The sequence below is a fragment of the Salvia splendens genome, chromosome 4 (assembly GCF_004379255.2).
Source record: "Salvia splendens isolate huo1 chromosome 4, SspV2, whole genome shotgun sequence".
Taxonomy (NCBI): Eukaryota; Viridiplantae; Streptophyta; class Magnoliopsida; order Lamiales; family Lamiaceae; genus Salvia; species Salvia splendens.
In genome coordinates this window covers 3909524-3927593 of record NC_056035.1, presented here as the reverse complement: position 1 = coordinate 3927593, position 18070 = coordinate 3909524, and the positions used below count along the sequence as shown (strand labels likewise).

General features: G+C 40.6%; 3 protein-coding genes and 1 non-coding gene across 7 annotated transcripts; 3 read left to right on the top strand and 1 right to left on the bottom strand.

Annotated features, from left to right (window-relative positions):
• Positions 1-296: 296 nt before the first annotated feature.
• On the top strand, positions 297-2489 carry LOC121798042 (succinate dehydrogenase subunit 7A, mitochondrial-like). Its single transcript, XM_042196862.1, has 4 exons — positions 297-454; positions 562-630; positions 1535-1637; positions 2227-2489. Exons 1-4 carry the CDS (start codon positions 401-403, stop codon positions 2289-2291), a joined length of 291 nt encoding a protein of 96 aa, XP_042052796.1. The 5' UTR covers positions 297-400; the 3' UTR covers positions 2292-2489.
• A 1440-nt stretch (positions 2490-3929) lies between these two features.
• On the top strand, positions 3930-7156 carry LOC121797961 (putative late blight resistance protein homolog R1B-16). Its single transcript, XM_042196753.1, has 2 exons — positions 3930-4277; positions 4392-7156. Exons 1-2 carry the CDS (start codon positions 4070-4072, stop codon positions 6245-6247), a joined length of 2064 nt encoding a protein of 687 aa, XP_042052687.1. The 5' UTR covers positions 3930-4069; the 3' UTR covers positions 6248-7156.
• On the top strand, positions 6412-6563 carry LOC121801674. Its single transcript, XR_006050618.1, has one exon. It is a non-coding gene; the product is annotated as a U12 minor spliceosomal RNA (small nuclear RNA).
• Positions 7157-7309: 153 nt separating the features above from the next.
• Positions 7310-14846, bottom strand: LOC121797960. Of its 4 annotated transcripts, none has more exons than XM_042196751.1 (6): positions 14655-14846; positions 14035-14480; positions 13327-13698; positions 8898-13132; positions 8261-8319; positions 7310-7859 (listed from the first exon to the last, which is right to left on the bottom strand). In XM_042196751.1, the coding sequence occupies exons 2-4, from the start codon at positions 14206-14208 to the stop codon at positions 8936-8938; spliced, it is 4743 nt and encodes a 1580-aa protein (XP_042052685.1). In that variant the 5' UTR covers positions 14209-14480; positions 14655-14846; the 3' UTR covers positions 7310-7859; positions 8261-8319; positions 8898-8935. The 4 variants fall into 4 exon arrangements, with proteins under 4 accessions (XP_042052685.1, XP_042052683.1, XP_042052684.1 ...); XM_042196749.1 differs by having other exon boundaries at positions 8898-13138; positions 14655-14845; XM_042196750.1 differs by having other exon boundaries at positions 8898-13138; positions 14035-14845.
• Positions 14847-18070: the final 3224 nt, after the last annotated feature.

Genomic DNA, 18070 nt, shown 5'->3' with positions numbered 1-18070 from the left:
AGAGCCGTGCCAGCAGCTCGAGCGCAGCGACGGACGACGTCTTCTGTGCCAGTGGACGGACGAACGCCGTCCGTCCGTCCACCGTTGCCGATGATGAATCAATTTCCATACTTTTTGCGCTTCATAGTTTTCTGTTGCTACCAACTGTTTTCTGCTTACGTGGCACCACCTTCTTCATTCAAATGATTCGCGGGCGGCGGGCTGCGCTTGAAATCGGGCCGGGTCATATTTGGCCCAACCTCAGATTTATATTGATAAATCTAAGGGTCAAAAGTGATAATACAGAATCATTTGGGCTATTTTGAAAATAGAAAGGCTTTCCACATCAATATACTGTGCCCAAATCTCAGCAAACTGTCTCATCTATCTGAACCCTTGTAGAGGAAAAGAAGTGAAAAACATGGCGTTTTTACTCAACAAAACCGCTCTCTCCGCACTCCGGTTCAATTCCCAGGTACGTCTATGGAGCGTCGCGTTTCTCCCCCCTTTTAATCGTGGTGTTCAAATGTGGGAATAAGCAAGCTGTAAAAATTGATGGGTTTGATATGACAATTTTTACAGAAATCAAATGATTCGCTAGCGCTCTCAAGGCGTGGATTTCATGTGGAGCCAGGGACTCGCGAGAAGGCGGTGAGTGATTTTTATATTTTTCATTTTGGTATTGTATTTAATTCTATTTTCTTGCTCGATCGTATTTGATGTGGATATGTAAAATGGATCTGAATGGATACGTGGGTAGGGAATATGATTCTGGCCTTATGGTTGATTGTGGATTTTCGACCGAAATTAAGAGTTTGAGCCTTTGTGTCTGCGGAAAATCTTTTCGTTCTGTGCGATTAGGTGTTTCATCTGTGTTGAACCAACTGAATATGGTTCGAGATGGAAGATAAGCAATTAGTTGGTGTGCTAAATTGCCTCGTATCGACCATAGTTTTAAGTTCAAGATCGAATTTTGGATTGTGGATATATCATAATAGGACTTGAATTTGTATTGAATCTATTGATAATATTGAATTAGAAAAGGGTCTCCTTTTCTTTGTTGTTGTACTTTTGCTAATTCTGGTTCTTAATTACAATGATTACAGCAGTGTTATGTTTCAGCTGTGGTAGTACACTTTCATGCTTCATTTGAAATTGTTACGAGTGTTTTTCATTCAAGAGCTTAATCTACCAGAAAAGAGTATCTAATTATTATCTATTTCTTTGAACTTTGATGTTCTTGATTTTTTACTATTCATCCCTCAAATCCGCCCTGGGTCCCTATCACTTTGTGATATGCATCTCCAATGTTTCAGTGATCACTTCTTTCTTTCTCTCCATCTACATGTATTTGGAAATTATGTTGAGGGTCTGAAATACTAGTACTGTATGTTTTATTGCTTGCAATGTGGTATGATTGAGATGATAAGATTACAGACAAAATTTGCATGATGGCATCTTTTTCCTGTCTGTGGTAGTATATTTCACCATGCATTTGAGTGCTTTCGTCCCATGTAGTATTTACCATATCTTGAATGATTCAATTGTCTTGCAGCTCTTGGCAGAGGACTCTTCTCTAAAAAGCTTCAAATCACATAAGCAAGGAGTACGGCGACTCAAAGTTGTAGGAGATATTCTTACTGTTGTAGTTGTAGCTGGTATGTTTATCCTCTAACACCAACTCCCAATTAGTGTATCTACTCCTTAGGCTCTATAGCTCTTTGTTGTATGGTTTTCTCCTTATAGAACGTTAGTAATGCAGTTGACCGATAAACCTGAAATGTGTCGTTATCAGCTATCCTGATGATTTTGTATGACACTAGCAATGCTTTTAAATATGAATATAACTTCATCACCCAGTCTTCTAAAACGTTTAGCTGGGATTTTGACTGACAAACAAATCCGTAGAAATGCTTGTGTTTCCAGCCTCGAATATTTGAAAAGTGGCATTGGTTGGAAAACTTACTGTAAAACAGCTCAGTGGAAGTGTTTTCGTATTCATTATGCAATATAATATGCTGCAAACCTTTTGTAAAGTACTCCATTATCTAAGCAGTCATCAGTTGTATCATGCCATAAGGACTTTTGGGTTCTATTCCATTTGAAATTCTTACTTCAAGATGGGGAATCATTTTACTGTGGTTTCGACTGTTGGAGAGAGTTACTATGCAATAAGGTTTGTCTAGCTTGTTTTCATTTAACAGGGTATCTGACGTCTCTCTTTTTTTTTGTGATGCCTGTGCTCAGGATGCTGCTATGAGATCTATGATAGAGCAGTCAGGCGAGAGGAAGCCCGTAAGAAGGCAACTTAGAGTGTCGCTGCCCGATCAGTCAGTTTGATATTTTTGCTCTAGCAACTTGTTCGAACTCAATTGCTGGTTTGAAATAAATGCAAAAAAACTCGGTTGTGCTTTTTAGCTACAAGATTGCGAGTGGAAGTTTTTCTGTATTGTACAGATACAATTTATTGCATTAACTTGCTTAATCTCACAAACTATATTTGCGTTGAATCTCACTCCAGAAATCTCTCAAATGACTGCCATCCTTGTAATAACATTATCTACTTGGAAAATGGTTTCTTAATGAAAGTCTAATACATCCATTTTTCGATCTAATGATTAAGATTTAGTCTATTATCACTACCCATATTGTGAATTGATCTCACATTTCAACAAGTCATTTGAAAATTTTATAGTACTAGTAATAATGTCTTTACTTTAATTTGTGATTAAGATTTAGTCTATTATCACTACCCATATTGTGAATTGATCTCACATTTCAACAAGTCATTTGAAAATTTTATAGTACTAGTAATAATGTATTTAACTTAATTTGTAATGTTAAATGCGGTGTTGAAATTATTAAATAAGTCAACATTCGGCTATAATGGACCACTATATCTAGAATTTAAAAGATTATTTGTTAGTGTGTTGATTAGTTGTGACTTGTGAGTGGTTAGTGCTTGATGCAGGAAAAAAATTTAATTTTTCATTTCAATTTGTCCATTAAAATTAATTTATATATTATTTATAGAAAAATTCATTACTTTTTCCACGTTTTGTTTTACTTTTACCGATTTAATTTCCTTCTGTCTCATAATTTATTAGTAATTCATTTGATACCCTTCCAACGCTTTTAACAGTAAACTAATTTGATTTTGTTGTCTTCTCAACCGATTAATGGCGGCTTACGCAGCTCTACTTTCTTTGATGAATACCGTTGATCACACCCAAAACCACCCTCAACTTTCACTTGATCATTCCCTAATTGAGTTACTCCGCGGAAACATTTGCTTCTTCCTAGATTTTATAGAAACTTATTCTTCTCATGGAGGTATCGACGAACCTGCCGATGATTTGGAGAATCAGATTGCAGCTGCAGCTCATGTCGCTGAAGATGCATTCGAATCCCACGCCATATCTCAGTTTCGTGATAGTGGTGACTCTCGAGATCTGTGATGGATCCGCGAATTTCTGACGTTAGTAAATGCTAGTAGAGAATGAAGATTATGACACAAAGAAATTACGTGGTTCGATTTACTGAGGTAAATCTACGTCCACGGGAAGAAAAGGGGGCAGAGTTGTATTGCTTGATCTGTTTTCTACAGCTTACAAATACAAACTTGCTATTTGCTATATGGTGTTTTATCTCTAGAGAGCTTAACCTTCTTCTATCTGATCTAAGTTCTATTTATATCTTGAACTAAGATCGTGGCTTGCATCACCACCCTAAGTCGTGGATGTCGTGTAGGTCATGGCCTAAGATCGTGGATGTAGCGTAGGTCATGGCCTACGATCGTGGCCTGAGTTGACACCACGTGGTAGTGGGTGTGTTGGACATCCTGTATGGGTCCACTAACTCCTTGTTCGGTCGAATACTGAGACCGAACTGCTTTGGTTGCCGATCTGAGAGTAGAGCTTGATGCCGACCTGAGAGCAGAGCTTGATTGGATGGCTTTTACCGAGCTGTAGGCTGAGGCCGAACTCTTTGGTAATGCCGAACTCATACTCCTGCTTTGGTTGATGGGCCGTCATTGCTGTTGGGCTTGTTTAGTACGCACCCCATCAATCTGCATAAGGTAATTGTAGCAATGGATCTTCTCAGAGATAAGACGTTGAAGGTGAAAGAGGAAAGAGGGGTTAAACATCATCAGCCAACTCCTAATTCGTCAAAATCCCCAATTTCCGGAGAGACACTTATGGTTGGATGTGATCACAACTTAACACAACTCCTGGATGTGCTTACCGGAAATGAGTCCAGCCGCCAAATCATCTCAATAGTCGGCATGGGCGGCATTGGTAAGACTACACTCGCCAAAAACACTTTTGAGAATTCAATCATCGTTAGACGCTTTGATGTTCGAGCTTGGGTGTCTATTTCCCAGGATTATAATTTGTCAAATATTTTCCTAGGGCTTCTTTCTCGTCTAAAGGAACTCACTAGCACTATTGAATTGGTTGCCAATGAAAGAGATGATGAGTATCGATTAGGAGAGCGATTATATAAAACTTTGGTGGGTAGGAGATATTTGGTTGTGTTGGATGACATGTGGAGTGTTGAAGTTTGGGACAAGATAAAGTTCTATTTCCCTGATAATGGCAATGGGAGTCGCCTCGTTTTCACTACTAGGTTTTCAGATTTGGCTGTGTATTGTAGGCCGGTTTGTGTTAGGATGAATCTTTTAAATGAGTATGAATGTTGGGAGCTATTATGTGTGAGGGTATTCGGACATGGAGATTGCCCCGTTGAACTTGAACTAATTGGGAGAGAGATTGCTGCAATGTGCAAAGGGCTTCCTCTGTCAGTTACTGTGATTGGAGGGCTTCTTCAAAAGTCAGCTAAGACAGTTGAATATTGGCAGGATGTATTAGTGAATATAAGATCAGTTTTGAGTTCAGGAGAGGGTGACCATTGCTTAAATGTGCTGTATTCAAGTTATAGTCATTTGCCTGCTCATCTAAAGCCGTGTTTTCTTTACATGGGGACGTTTAAAGAGGATTCAGAGATTCAAGTCTCGCAACTCACCAGACTTTTGGTTGCAGAGGGGTTTCTAAAACCAGAAGGTAACCGAGTCTTGGAAGAGGTTGCGGAGGATTACTTGAAGAATCTCATTGATAGGAACCTCGTTGAAGTTGGTCAGCTACATGAGAATGGAAAAATTCGATCTGTTCTGATTCATGATCTTGTAAGAGATCTATGCATAAGTATAGCACAGAAAGAGAAGTTTTGCCCTGATGGGAGAGTTTGGTTTACGAGCAAGGATTCTTGTGTAGAAGATGTGTTGCAGAAGTGTAAGCTGCGGTTCTTTGCTTACAGCAGTACGTCTTATAACTCCTTGTTCGTGCTTCCTTCTTCAATATCCTTGCTTTGGAATCTGCAAACATTGATTTTTGGAGAAATAGCCTGTCATCTAGTTGTTGCACCAGTTGAAATTTGGAATATGCCGCAACTTATGCACATTGTGTGCAACAACATTCATCTACCCGATCCTCCACCAAGTGACAGAGGAGATGGCTTTTGCATTTTGAGAAACATGCAAACACTCATGGCAGTAGTGAATTTCAGATGGAGCGAGGAGGCGTGCAAGAGAATCCCCAACGTCAAGAAATTGCACGTGAGGTTTGATGACAGCTTAGCAGGTTATGAAGATTGTTTGTGCTTAGTCTATCTCCAGAATTTCAGGTGTTTACATAAGCTTGAATTGCTGAAGATACAGTTCCCTTTCTGTATATCGCGATATCCTATGGATCTGCTGAGCAAGAGGCTCGGTTTCCCCACTTGTCTAAACAAGCTGCATCTGATAAACTGCAGTCTTACTCGAGTAGACCTGGCAATGATTGGTTCGTTGCCCCATCTGCAAGTTGTTGAGCTAGAACACATTTCTGTTTTGGGAGGTGAGTGGAGCGCTGTGGCAGGTGATTTTCCTTGTCTCAAGTATTTGAGAATCAACAGCTGTGATCTCGTGTATTGGGGTGTAGAGGCCTCTGCTTTTGGAGTTCTTGAGAGGCTCTTTGTGGAGGATTTGTGGCAGTTGAAAGAGATCCCTTCAGAGATGGGAGAAATAAATAGACTCGATCTCATTTATGTGCATCACTGCTCCGAGTCTGCGGCCATTTCAGCAATGGAGATAAAGAGAGAACAAGAGAGCTTTGGGAACGATGGCCTTCGGATTCAAGTCAACATCTCTTTCGTCTCCGGTTATGGTTTTCTGGAAAGGGCAAAAGAAGAGGGCTTACCCATCGATGTTATTCGACACAGGCCCTTTTGATTATGAATATAATATTAGAAATAGTCTGTTATGTCTGCACAAGAGCTACAAATGGCAAATTTACTCAATAATTTTGATGTATGTTTTGTCCCACATCGAAAGTGGAGAAGAGTGTTGTATGAGTGAGTGAAGTATAAATAAAGAGGGAGGGAGAAGGGATAAAATTGCCTTAAACTAATGAGTAAGGAAAACAAAGCGGAAGGTGAGAACCGGCCGCCGCATCTCCATTAATGGTGCGTGAATTTATGGAGGGGTTATAGGCTGGCCGCGACGTAGACGCTGCCTCTTTTGCAGAACTCGCTCAGGCGGGCCTCCCGCGACCCATCCCCAATCGCGGTCAGCCTATAACCCCTCCATAAATTCATGAGATGCGGCGGCTGGTTCCCTTACCTTTTGTCTTCCTATATTTTATAGCACCAGATTCTTGGCCATGTAGGTATAAGAGAAGCTGCCGATGATTCGGAGAACCACAACTACAGCTTATGTGGCTGAAGATGCATTCAAAAACCACATTGTTTCTTAAATTCGTGCTTGTTATACCCGAGAAAATTATGGTTTCTTGCTTGATCTGCACAAAGTAATTGTAGATATGGATTTTGTCAAAGCAAAGCTGTTAAAGGTGAAAGAGGAAAGTGGAGTCAATTGTCATCAGCCAACAACATTCAACTATATCTGATGCATAACTGACAAATGGAATATGCCATAACTTAGGCATGTCGTATGCAACAACATCCAACTATCTGATCAAGTGATGACTTTTGTGTTTGAGAAACTTGCAAACAGTTACGGAAGTAGTGAATTTCATAAGGAGCGAGGAGGTGTGCAAGAAAATTCCTAACATCAAGAAATTGCACGTGACTTCTGATGATAGTTTGTGCTTAGTCGACTATCTATCTCCACAATTTCACCTGTTTTACTTAAGCTTGGATCATTAAAGATAAAGAAGCAATTTTAAGCAGACTTTAACTTCAGCATAATCTATCACTATACTGTGCAAATCAAGCACAAGGTGCACATCAGCTACAAATGACAAATTTACTCGTGCCAACCAAACAAAACAGCTGTAATAAGTTATGGAAGAGTATATTCATCTATAGTCCCATCATCCGATATAAAATCATCACATGGTTCCAATCAAAATTTCTTCATCAGCACAAAGATGACAGGTATTCGAGTATGGCTGCACTACAATGAAAAGGCAGTGTACAGACCCGCAATACTAGAACGAGGCAAGATAATAAAAAATTGTATCATAATTACGATGAACCCCACACATACACATGAACGGGGAAAATAAGGATATGAAGATGTTAAAGAGCAAAAAATTAAGGCAAGTTCAAATTCCAAAGGGCTTCAGTTCCATCAGTACTAAGACCAGCCTCCTCGGAAAGGTTAGGACGTCGTACCAAAACTACTTTTAATTACGACCTTCAGTACCTAGGCGCCAGAAGTTTATGTTTTTTTTTTGCAGTAAGAATATCTACAGAAGGCATGAGTATATGCTGCCTAGAAAGAGTAGGTGGGGGCAGGATTTGGACATTAAACACCTACTAGCAAGCCATCAGTCCTCAGAAGAGAAATCATGAAGATGATGGTAAATTGGCTTCCGAAACTGCAAAAGCAAAACCCCATGTCAACTTCACTACGCAAGAAGACAGCATCCTCAGAATATAGAAAATTAGTACTATTCACCTATCAGTTTTATTCTAGAATCAGTACTTCCCCAAGTCCTAAATTCCTAATATACTAAAAATTCCCCTCAGTCACTTCAAATCCTTTTTAAATTCCCTGAAAATGAATATTCACTTAATGCAGTCATCTGTATAATACATTCAAATGATAACACAGATGTGGCACCTTCAAGTTAACTTAACATCATTATGTAGCCATGTTAATGCCCATCACGTATCATATTTTCTTAATGTGACTGCAACTGAAGCCTTGATGATCATCAATCTGAACAAAAGAGCTGTCTAATATAATCTATTCCATTCCATCAGGAGAGAAGCTTACCTACAGTAACAGCAACACTGATGAGAACCAGCACTTCACCTCACAACATTGACAGCCTCCTACAAAATCAAATCATAACATCAGCCAAAAGAGTTTAAAGGGAGTAAAGTTAATTTTTGCCCATTCAACATTGATGTTACTCACTTTGTCATAGTACTTATTTACAGAAATTTACATACGCTCACCATCTCAATCTTGCCCATTTAAAGATATGCAGAACAGGAATAGAGAGAGCAGCAAAACCATTTCATACAATAAAATAGAAAACCTTATATACTCTAAAGAAGTTATAACTTCATATTTTGGTGACAGTAAGCATGCTGTAGCAGCTTATTAACTGCATTGAAGTGGCAAAAAGCCCGTACAGTGAACTCAATTTCCAAAAGAAGCAATTTTGTACTACTAAATTGGATAGTCCTCTCAAATAAACTGAGAGAACAGAGGTATTCAGCTAAGGCATATAGATCCAAGCAGTAGGAAAACTATTTTCCCACATACAAGCAAGATCTTCCTAAATTGGATAGTCCTCTAACAATGATTTAGCACAAGAAGTTACCGATTACAAATTCAAGTTAAACCTTCCTAAATCAACTAGTCTTGCAAATTGGGATACTGGGATGCATAGAAAAACACTTACAGGATTCTACAAATTGTTATGTTCCAGATGTTTATACTCTACTGCCATGAAGACTGCTTGCGTCTGAATGATTCATCATCCCAGTCTCCATCGGGCTCCTTCCTTTTCAAAATATTGCCTGAAATGGAAAAAATCCTAGCCTGATCCTCCGCTAGACCTTGCGAAGTGGAAACAGCATGCTGGACAGACGAAAGAGGCAACATCTCCTCCCTGACTTCACTTTCCAGAGCTCCAAGGCCTGAATTAAGGTCCAAACCCTGTCTACTCCACTGCCTGTTGCTCTCTAGCATGCTGTTATTACTAATGCCAGGAAAGGTAACCATAAATGGCCTCTGAAAAGGTGATGTCACTGAACCAACAGGTCCTAGATACTGTGAATTCACTGGAGATGCAAAAGGCCTTACAGTAGAAGAATCTGCATATGAGGCTGCCCCAACAGAAAATGTGGCTGATGGGAGAGGAATGGAGGTTCCGTAAGGAAATACAGGTAACAGGAAAGGACTGGATGGGTATGGTACTGCAGGCAATGATGATAATACTGATCCACGGAACACCTCACGGTTATATGGAGCAACACCAGTAGGCTCAAATGTTCTCTGGGCCGCACCAGGTGGATAAACAGAAAAGGGTTGCTCCCCTCGCTCGGGTAACATTGATGGGATTGCCATTGTTGAGTACGCATTTCCAGGAGGAAACCAAGATGAGAAACTGCCCATGACTGAACTGTTTGTTCTAAGACCAGCAGAAGGCAACTGAGACGTACCACCATTAACTAGCTGATTAATAAATGGAAACTCCTCAGCGCTACCATCATCAGCTAAAGGTCCATTGTTGAGATCAAAATCCCTCCAAACATGCAAACTATCTAAATGTTTAGCATTCAGTGCAGATACCTTGCCTTTAGGATTGCTGCTGGCTGAGCTGTGCACAGCATCATTGGCATCAACTGTGTTCAAATCAAGATCTAGGCCACTACAGCCATGAGAAGTCATTTCCTCCAGAACTCTTTCATCTGGAACATTTAGATCAATATCCAAAGGGATGTGCTCATGTTTAGTGGTAGAAACATCAGGGCAAGACAAAGTTGTCGGACTTGATGAGGTTTCGTGAACTTTTCTAGGCTCAGCAGGTCGAAATGCACTGGTGGCAGCAGAACCCTTCCATCCAAGTTCCACTCTATTTTTCAATAAGTCCTGTGGAGGAACAAATGGGCCTTTGGCAGCTGCAGCTACAGTAATGGAGGTAGAATGGCCACTTGGGATAGACTTCACAGAAAATGGTAATGGGTTAATGAGTTGAACAGTTGCTGGCCCTGAAGATGGTGGTGTAACGGACTCCCCATATTTCCCATCATCAGCACAAAAACCTTCGTTCAGGTCAAACTTCAATTTTGTACCTGGATCTGTTTCTCCTGCGGCGGGAGAAGCGGTGCCAGAACCACTGGGAGCATATTTGTTAGCCTCTTCTGGCTGAATCCTCCCAGACTTGGATCTTCTCAAGGCAGTTCCCCCCTGAGCTTCATTCTCTGCTGCATCAGAACATCTGCTCTCAGGCACTGATAGATGATTTGGAATCACCTGGTTTTCTACATTATCCTCTACATGATGACAGTTGAGATCATGAGATGTGGAACACAAATCAGACACGGTATGACTTTCATCAGCTGCATCCTTTTCCACTTCCTTGTCAATGTTCAGTCTTCCAGACTTGCTTGCAGAACTATTTGCAGTCCCATAATTGAGTTCTCCGACTTTCTCTGCATCATCAGCTTCTGGCAGTAATATCCGGTCACTTTCAGCTTGGAGTAGATTTTCACAGTTAGCTGTTTCCGCAATTCCGGACTTAACAGTTGCAGCAGTCAGCTTCTGTTCTGCATCTGTCTTGTTCACTCCTTCATTTACAACCTTACCGGATTCACCTTGATCAATTGGCTTTGGCTTTGATCCTGCAACATGAACCAATGGCTTACACTTACCAACTCTAGTAGAACCATTATCCACAGCAGCCTTCTCCTTGTGGACTCCTTCACTTGTATCATCACCGTTTCCTGTCTTTTCATTTGGCTTTCGAGTAGACTCCAAGTCATGGTCAATACTGCTTCTCAAATCTATGTTAGTTGAACTAATTTCTTTTACTCGGTCTCCAGCATCAATACCTTCGGAAGAATGAGAAGCAACACTCTTTCGATCACCGGAAATCTCAACTGGTGCAATAGCCTGTCTCTTTCCATCACAGTCAGATTCACTGAACTGTGTTTGCACCACCAAAGAGCATTCCTCAGGGGTAGACTCGGATTTTGCCTCATCACCAACACAAACTTCCTCATCCACATGTACACTTCTTTCCATAGAATCAGCAGGAGAAATTACATCAGATTTAGACATTTCTCCAGCTGCCACACTAGCAAGTAAGTTCATTCCAACATCATCTTCAAGTGATAAGGATGAGGTTGCTTCTGAAAATTTTGCACAGCTCTCAACTAATGCATTCATAGGGCTAAAAGAAGATTTGTGTACTTTTTCTGAATTTAATTGGTCTGTTGGAAGTCCCTCTACTATTCTCTTGGAGTCTTCAGAGTCCATGCCTTGTTCCTCACCAGAATGAACAGCAGGTGACTCACTACTCTCCTTTCCATCAAATTCAACTTGTGGATCTTTATTTTGCAATGCATTCGTTCCTGCAGCAACAATGCAACGACGAGCATCACTCTTCTCCTTTGAAGCATGATCACACTGCTCGCTTTCGTTCATAAGAACAGGAGAAGAAGCTCGGCTGCTCATTAAGGTAGGATCTTCGAGGGATCCTCCATTCATGCCATGGGCAGGACTTCTTACTCGGTTTGGTATCTTAACAATTAGTTTAAGACTGCTCCCTTCGTAGATGGGCCCCTCAACAACCCTCTCATTTGTTAATGAGGACTCAGACAATTTCTCCAAAGCAGCATTGTTGTGTGCTGAAGAAACTTTGCTGGAGTTGTTCTCTTTTTGACTTACAGATGCTGACACCCTTGGAGAACCACTAAGTTTTCGATTACGAGCACTACTACTTGAAGTCTTATTAACAGTAGCCAAAGCTGAAGTGGAACTTTTCGTATCATCCTTCACCGAGACAGACTGACCATAACTATGAGACTGGTTAGAACTACTGCTCCTATCCTCCCTAATTTGAGGAGCATCCGCACTGCCTCCAACAGAAGCATTGGGTTGGTTATCCTTTCCAGAAGAAAATGGCGTAGCAGGTTTCACAGCCCCAGGCGAAGAGGATGCAAACTTTATGATACTTTCCCCGTGTGAAGATCTAACTGAAGTAGTTTTGGCAGCAGAATTTTGAGAAATTGAGCTTTTCATGGCAATATCAGAACCACAAGGGGTTTTTCTTCCACCATGAGAGGCCTCAGGGAGACGTGATTTGGATGGCCATGCATCTGTAGCTTGGGTTGAGCCAGACTTTGCATCAATCATGTTCATTTCAGCCTCAACACGTTTCTTCCATGTGTCAACTAAACTTCGTGCTTTTCTCTGAATTTCTACATTTTTATGTGTTCGTAAATGATTCACGGACCTGCCAATGTTGCTCATTTGCAGGGCATGAAGATTAACTGGAAGTTTATCTAGCGCACTAAGTAAAACCAACAGAAATTCTTCCACATATTTATCACAATCCTTTAGATTACTACAATCCATGACTTTCCCTTTCTGAATATCCTGTAGCCATTCATCCAAAATAGGTAAACCCTTGAGTTGCACAAAGCGATTGAGGCAGTCATCCTTCTCAGTGGAAGCCATTACACTGGTAAGCATGGAACGGCTTGCCAAATCTATTTTTCTCACCATTCCATTTACCAAATCTATTTTTCTATCCATTCCATCCAGTTGCATCAACTGGATGAGCTTATCAACCCCCTCAAAATCAAAAACTCCACCTTTTTCTGTTATTCGAGCAATCTCATTTTTCAAACTACTCTCATTTTTCCGCTGAACTAGATCACCATCATCAATCCTCGATGAAGAACGTTCACTTTTGACAGGATCTGCACCATGATCACCTCTTTCCCTCTTCTTTCCCCTGGCTTGAGAATGAAAAGAATTCCCATTATTTTGACCATCATCAGAAGCAGATTTAAGTTGTGAAGTTGAAGTTGGACCATTAACTTGCTTTGGGGAACGACCACCAGGCTGCAGAGTCACATGCATCTCTGTCTTAGTTTTGAATAAAAGCTGATCTACCTCTTCTTTCTGCTCCTGGAAACAATCTATTGCATGTGAGAATGAAGAAATCAAGCACAATAAATGATAAATTTCATTTAATCCCCTCCTTACCATACACCCTCCCAAGTAAAATAAAGACTAGAAAATAACGAATTCATTTATATGTAGAGAACATAACAGGAAAAGAAAAGAGAAAACTTTTTCTGGCTATGATGACTAACATTAAAGCAATCTTGATCAGTTAGCCACCACAAACGCTTGTTTGAAATGTCATAGGCTCGTCGACAAACAAAAGCAGCTGTCCCCACAGGAAGTTCTACGCCTTTAGGAAGAAATGCAACTTTGCATGGATGTAGTAAATATGCAGCAGAAGTTTCGTCCTTGTGAAAGGAATAGAAAATTTCATTTGGTGCAGCGTCCAACGGATGGCCTTTTCCCAGCTTCAGTTCAGACGATCGATAAAGCCAATTCACACCTAGCTTCAATTTCTTTTCTTTGTCAAATGCCAACCAACGAATTAATCCAATGGATGGAGGGGAACTTTTAGGAGGTTTGAATAGAGCACAATCACCAACAGTAATTTTGCGACTGTCCTGAAAGGCAGAAATAGGGAATACCATGTATAAGTACCACAAAGAAATTATTGCATCCATATACCACAGCTTTTCACAATATTAAGGGTTTGAAAGCACAAAGGAAGGAAAAACTACTCCATAACCTTAATCCAAATAACAATGACCAAGACCAATTCATTGGTATAAATTATAAACGATACAGTTACACAAAATAATCATGGCATGGGGCAAAAAGAACGTACATTTTTTCTTACGTCATTAGTAAAAGTAAAATCATAGAAGACATAGCAAATACAAGAAAGAAACGGCATGAATTTGTGAAAGGAAATACAGCACAACCCACCAAGCCAATACCTTGAAGAACGAATCGCCAGTGGTGGAGGTCGTGATGGAAGAAGCAATAGGAGAATGATTATGACCTGCGGCAGTTACCTTTGTCGCCGATGGAAGGACTGGCCGCATGTGCTGACTGTTACTCCTCCTTAAACTCTTACAGCTCTCGCTGTCCCGCTTGACCCTCCCATGCATAATAAAGCAAGGTATTTTGCATTTTCCCCAAATTCAAGCGTCAAATTCTTCCGATTCGCCCTCAAATGTACACCTCAATCAAAAGCGCCAGTACCTATGCCTCATTCACAATCCCCAGAAACTCTAGGTTACCTTATTTAAAACCCTGATAATACTTCCTAATTCCCCGAACAAGCCACTGAAAAAACCCTAGATCGGTCCAATTCTACAAAAGCCACTATTTATTGCGCTTTATTTCATTTCTATGAGCTTCTATTCCCGGATCCCAAAACCTATCAAATTACAAGTTGGAAACTTTCAGATCGAATAATTAAACCACATCAATGAAACAATCACCAAAGAAGAATGCAAAGCAATAACAAATTTGAAGCCTTCAAAATCGCGTACAAAGACGAAAATACACATACATCCACACGTGCGAGTGGATAAAGAAGAAAGAGATAGACCTGGTGAGTTTTCTCGAATCAGAGATACAACGAGAGGTTTGAGAAAGAAAAAGCGGCGAGATATAGAGATAGGAAGCTGTACGTACAGAGAGAGAGAGGGAGAGAGATGAAGAAGAAAAGGAAAACGATGTCGTGACGACTCGGCATAAACGTAGCGGTCTAAATTGAGTTGTGAGTTCAGTCGAGTCAAGCGTGTGAGTTTGCTGACGAGGTCTAGGGCCTATGGGTATAACAATACTGATGTGGAATATTTATTTTTCTTTTAGTATAGATCACTACACTAATACAATACGTACTACGTACATTCTTTATGCTGGCTGGCAAAAAATAATTTTTATTCTCTCTTCTTTTTAACTTTATTAACTTAATAAATAATTTTATCTTAATTCTCAAATGGAATGCCTTTCACTATATAGGAGTAAGTCTGGTCATACTCTCTATGGATTAAAAAAGTCCGGAATTTTAAAAAATATTCCCTTCGTCCACAAAAAATAGGGCACTTTCATTTTCTGTAATCATTTTAAAAAAATGGTAATAAATAGTTAAAGTGAAGAGAAATAAAAGTAAGAGAGAATAATGTAGAGAAACCTTTGTCTATATTATTCTCTCTCTTACTTTACTTTCTCTTCATTTTAACTATTTATCATCATTTTTTTCAAAACGAGTGCAGAAAATGAAAGTGTCCTATTTTTCTTAGACGGAGGGAGTATTGTTTTGTATGTTAGGTAATAAGAGAAAATAGTTATTTATATTCTAAAAAAGGAAATGTGACATTTTTTTGGAATAAATTAAAAAAGAAAGTGTGATATCAATTATGAGACGGAGGGAGTGCATTACATTATGGTGTGAGCTTTGATAAGGAAAAATGCCGCTAAAATCATAGAGTTTGGAAAAATTCTGATTCTTCTCATAACTTCGAAAACTTGAATAAAAAATTTTGAACAACAAAATTTTCTCCCAAGTGTGAAGTTAAAGTGGCGCTTACATGTATACTTTGGTGGATGTGGATGACTAATAGTGTGGATATAAGTAATATAGGCTAGTTCGGTTTGTAAGATTGTATCTCAGGATTAAATATATAGTGTATTGGGTTTATGGGATTGAATCTCACGACTCAATCCTAGATGAATAATCATGTGATAATTAGTCATAGTCACTCCTTCCAATTAAAATAATATCACAATTTAATCCTAAATTATAATACCTTATTATTATTTTATCTAGTAAACTGAACACGATATAATAAATGACTAATTGGGGTCATTTTGATAGTATAAAACTCCCTCCTCTTTCTATGCTTATTTGTTTTCACACTCTCTTTATAACACATTGCCCTCCTCCATTGATGGTTGGGCGAATTTTTGATGGTGACAAATGCGGGTAAAAGAAAATATAGATCACGACACAAGGAATTACGTGGTTCGATTTACTGAGGTAAATCTACGTCCACGGGAAGAAAGGAGGGCAAGATTGTATTGCTTGATCTGGTTTACAGCTTACAAATACAGACTTGCTATATGATATTTGATGTCTAGAGAGCTTTTTTCTCCTTCACTAGTCTATCTGATCTAAGTTCTATTTATACATTGAACTAAGATCGTGGCTTGCATCACCACTAACTAGGTCGTGGCTTACATCATCACTAATTAGGTCGTGGCTGACATCATCACTAATTAGATCGTGGATGTCGTGGAGGTCATGAGATCCTGCATGGGTCCACCACTAAATAGATCGTGTAGTGGAGGTCGTGGAGGTTCTGCATGAGTCCACTATCTCCTAGTTCGGTTGAAAACTGAGACCGAACTGCTGAACTATTGCCGAGCAGCTTTTGCCGATCTGAGAGTAGAGCTTGATTGGTCGGCTTTTACCGAGCTGTAGGCTGGGGCCGAACTCTTTGGTAATGCCGAACTGATACTCTTCCTTGGGCTTTGGGCTGATGGGCCGTCACTGCTATTGGGCTTGTTTAGTACGTACCCCATCACTACCCCCCCCCCCGAAAAGCGAAGTGAATCACTTCGGCGAAGTGAGTCACTTCGGCATTCTGGATAAAGGTACGGGGGAGGCTGACGTCAGGGGACGTGCCTTGCGTGTGACTGCATTAAATGCGACAGTAAAATCCGGCCGTTGAATCCTGAAAAGGTGGGATTCGAAACGGTGCGATGATTTTGAAATCTTCTCCGAGTCTGATAAATACGTCCTTTCTTCATCATTTGAACACTTTTGCTATTGCTTCTTCTGCATTCTCTCCCTTTTGCGTAAAAATTTCCTTCCGCTTTCAAGAATTTCTTCAGAATTTCTTCAGACTTTCAAAGAGTAAGAACTATGTCTTCTTCTTCTTCTTCTGAGTCAGGTAGCGGTAGGAAAGGGGATAAGGGGTCTTCTAGCCGGAAAGAATCCGGGGAGAAGACCGTAGAGTATTTTCACAGCATCTTGAGTAAGGATACTGTGATATCCCTACACGAAAAATATTTTTTTCCTGGGGGGAAGGTTGCGATTCCCGACGACCTTCATAGGGCTGACTCGCCGCCGGAGGGTTACGCCACCGTTTATGAAGCCGGCTTGGAATGCGGGCTTCGTTTCCCTCTTCCCCCTGCCTTTGTAGAGCTGCTTGATTTTTTCCAACTCCCTTTAGGTCAGGTGACTCCGAATTCTTGGAGGCACTTATCGGCCTTTGCTGCCGAACTGCGTAGGCTAGATAAGGATCTGTCTCTGAGGGCAATCCTTAATTTTTTCCAGTTTAAGAGAAAAGGATCTTGGTTTTACTTGATCCCTTTACAGCCTTTTAGGGCCTTCTGCAAAACCAAGTGGCCAAAGTGGCAACATCGCTTCTTTTTTTATAATAGGACAGCGGCTCCGGGCTTTCCCTGGAGAGGGCCGAAGTCCGTGATTCCTCATCCTCGGTTAGAACCGTTGGACGAGCTCGAGGGCGAGCTTAATAAGATTCCTATGATTAGGAAGCAGTACCTGGAGTCTGAGCTCGTCAAGGGCGACTTCGTGTTCGACTCCTCGTCTTCGGACGAAGAGACCGAGGGTGAGGAATTCTTTTTTGTGCCTTACTGCTTTTGTGGCGAAAACTAACCTTGCTTTCTTGCTTTTTGGCAGTGAACTTGCTAAATAAGATTAGCCGCAAATCCTCCGAGCTTAAGGAGCCGGAGAAACAGAAGGCTACCAGCTCGGCGCCTGATGCCGAGAAGAATCCGAAGAGGCAGAAGACCTCTTCTTCGGATCCAAAAAAGCCGGAGTCGACTTCGGCAAATAGGAAGGGGAAAACCCAGAAGCCCCCAAGAGCGCCAGAGAAAGACGTGGTCTTGGCGCCTCCTTCGGAACATATCTGTGAGCCCTTTTTATGGCCCACGGACTTCGCCGAGGTGAATTCTCTTCTTGATTTTCTGGCCTTGCTTTTTTCCTGTATTTTT

Coding starts and splice junctions, on each gene's coding strand:
- LOC121798042 (XM_042196862.1), top strand. CDS start 401: ATGGCGTTTTTACTCAACAAAACCGCTCTCTCCGCACTCCGGTTCAAT. Junction 455..561: donor CACTCCGGTTCAATTCCCAG/GTACGTCTATGG, acceptor CAATTTTTACAG/AAATCAAATGATTCGCTAGC. Junction 631..1,534: donor CAGGGACTCGCGAGAAGGCG/GTGAGTGATTTT, acceptor ATTGTCTTGCAG/CTCTTGGCAGAGGACTCTTC.
- LOC121797961 (XM_042196753.1), top strand. CDS start 4,070: ATGGATCTTCTCAGAGATAAGACGTTGAAGGTGAAAGAGGAAAGAGGG. Junction 4,278..4,391: donor AGTCGGCATGGGCGGCATTG/GTAAGACTACAC, acceptor ATATTTTCCTAG/GGCTTCTTTCTCGTCTAAAG.
- LOC121797960 (XM_042196750.1), bottom strand. CDS start 14,208: ATGCATGGGAGGGTCAAGCGGGACAGCGAGAGCTGTAAGAGTTTAAGG. Junction 13,699..14,034: donor CTGGCGATTCGTTCTTCAAG/GTATTGGCTTGG, acceptor TCTGCCTTTCAG/GACAGTCGCAAAATTACTGT. Junction 13,139..13,326: donor CTGATCAAGATTGCTTTAAT/GTTAGTCATCAT, acceptor GATTGTTTCCAG/GAGCAGAAAGAAGAGGTAGA.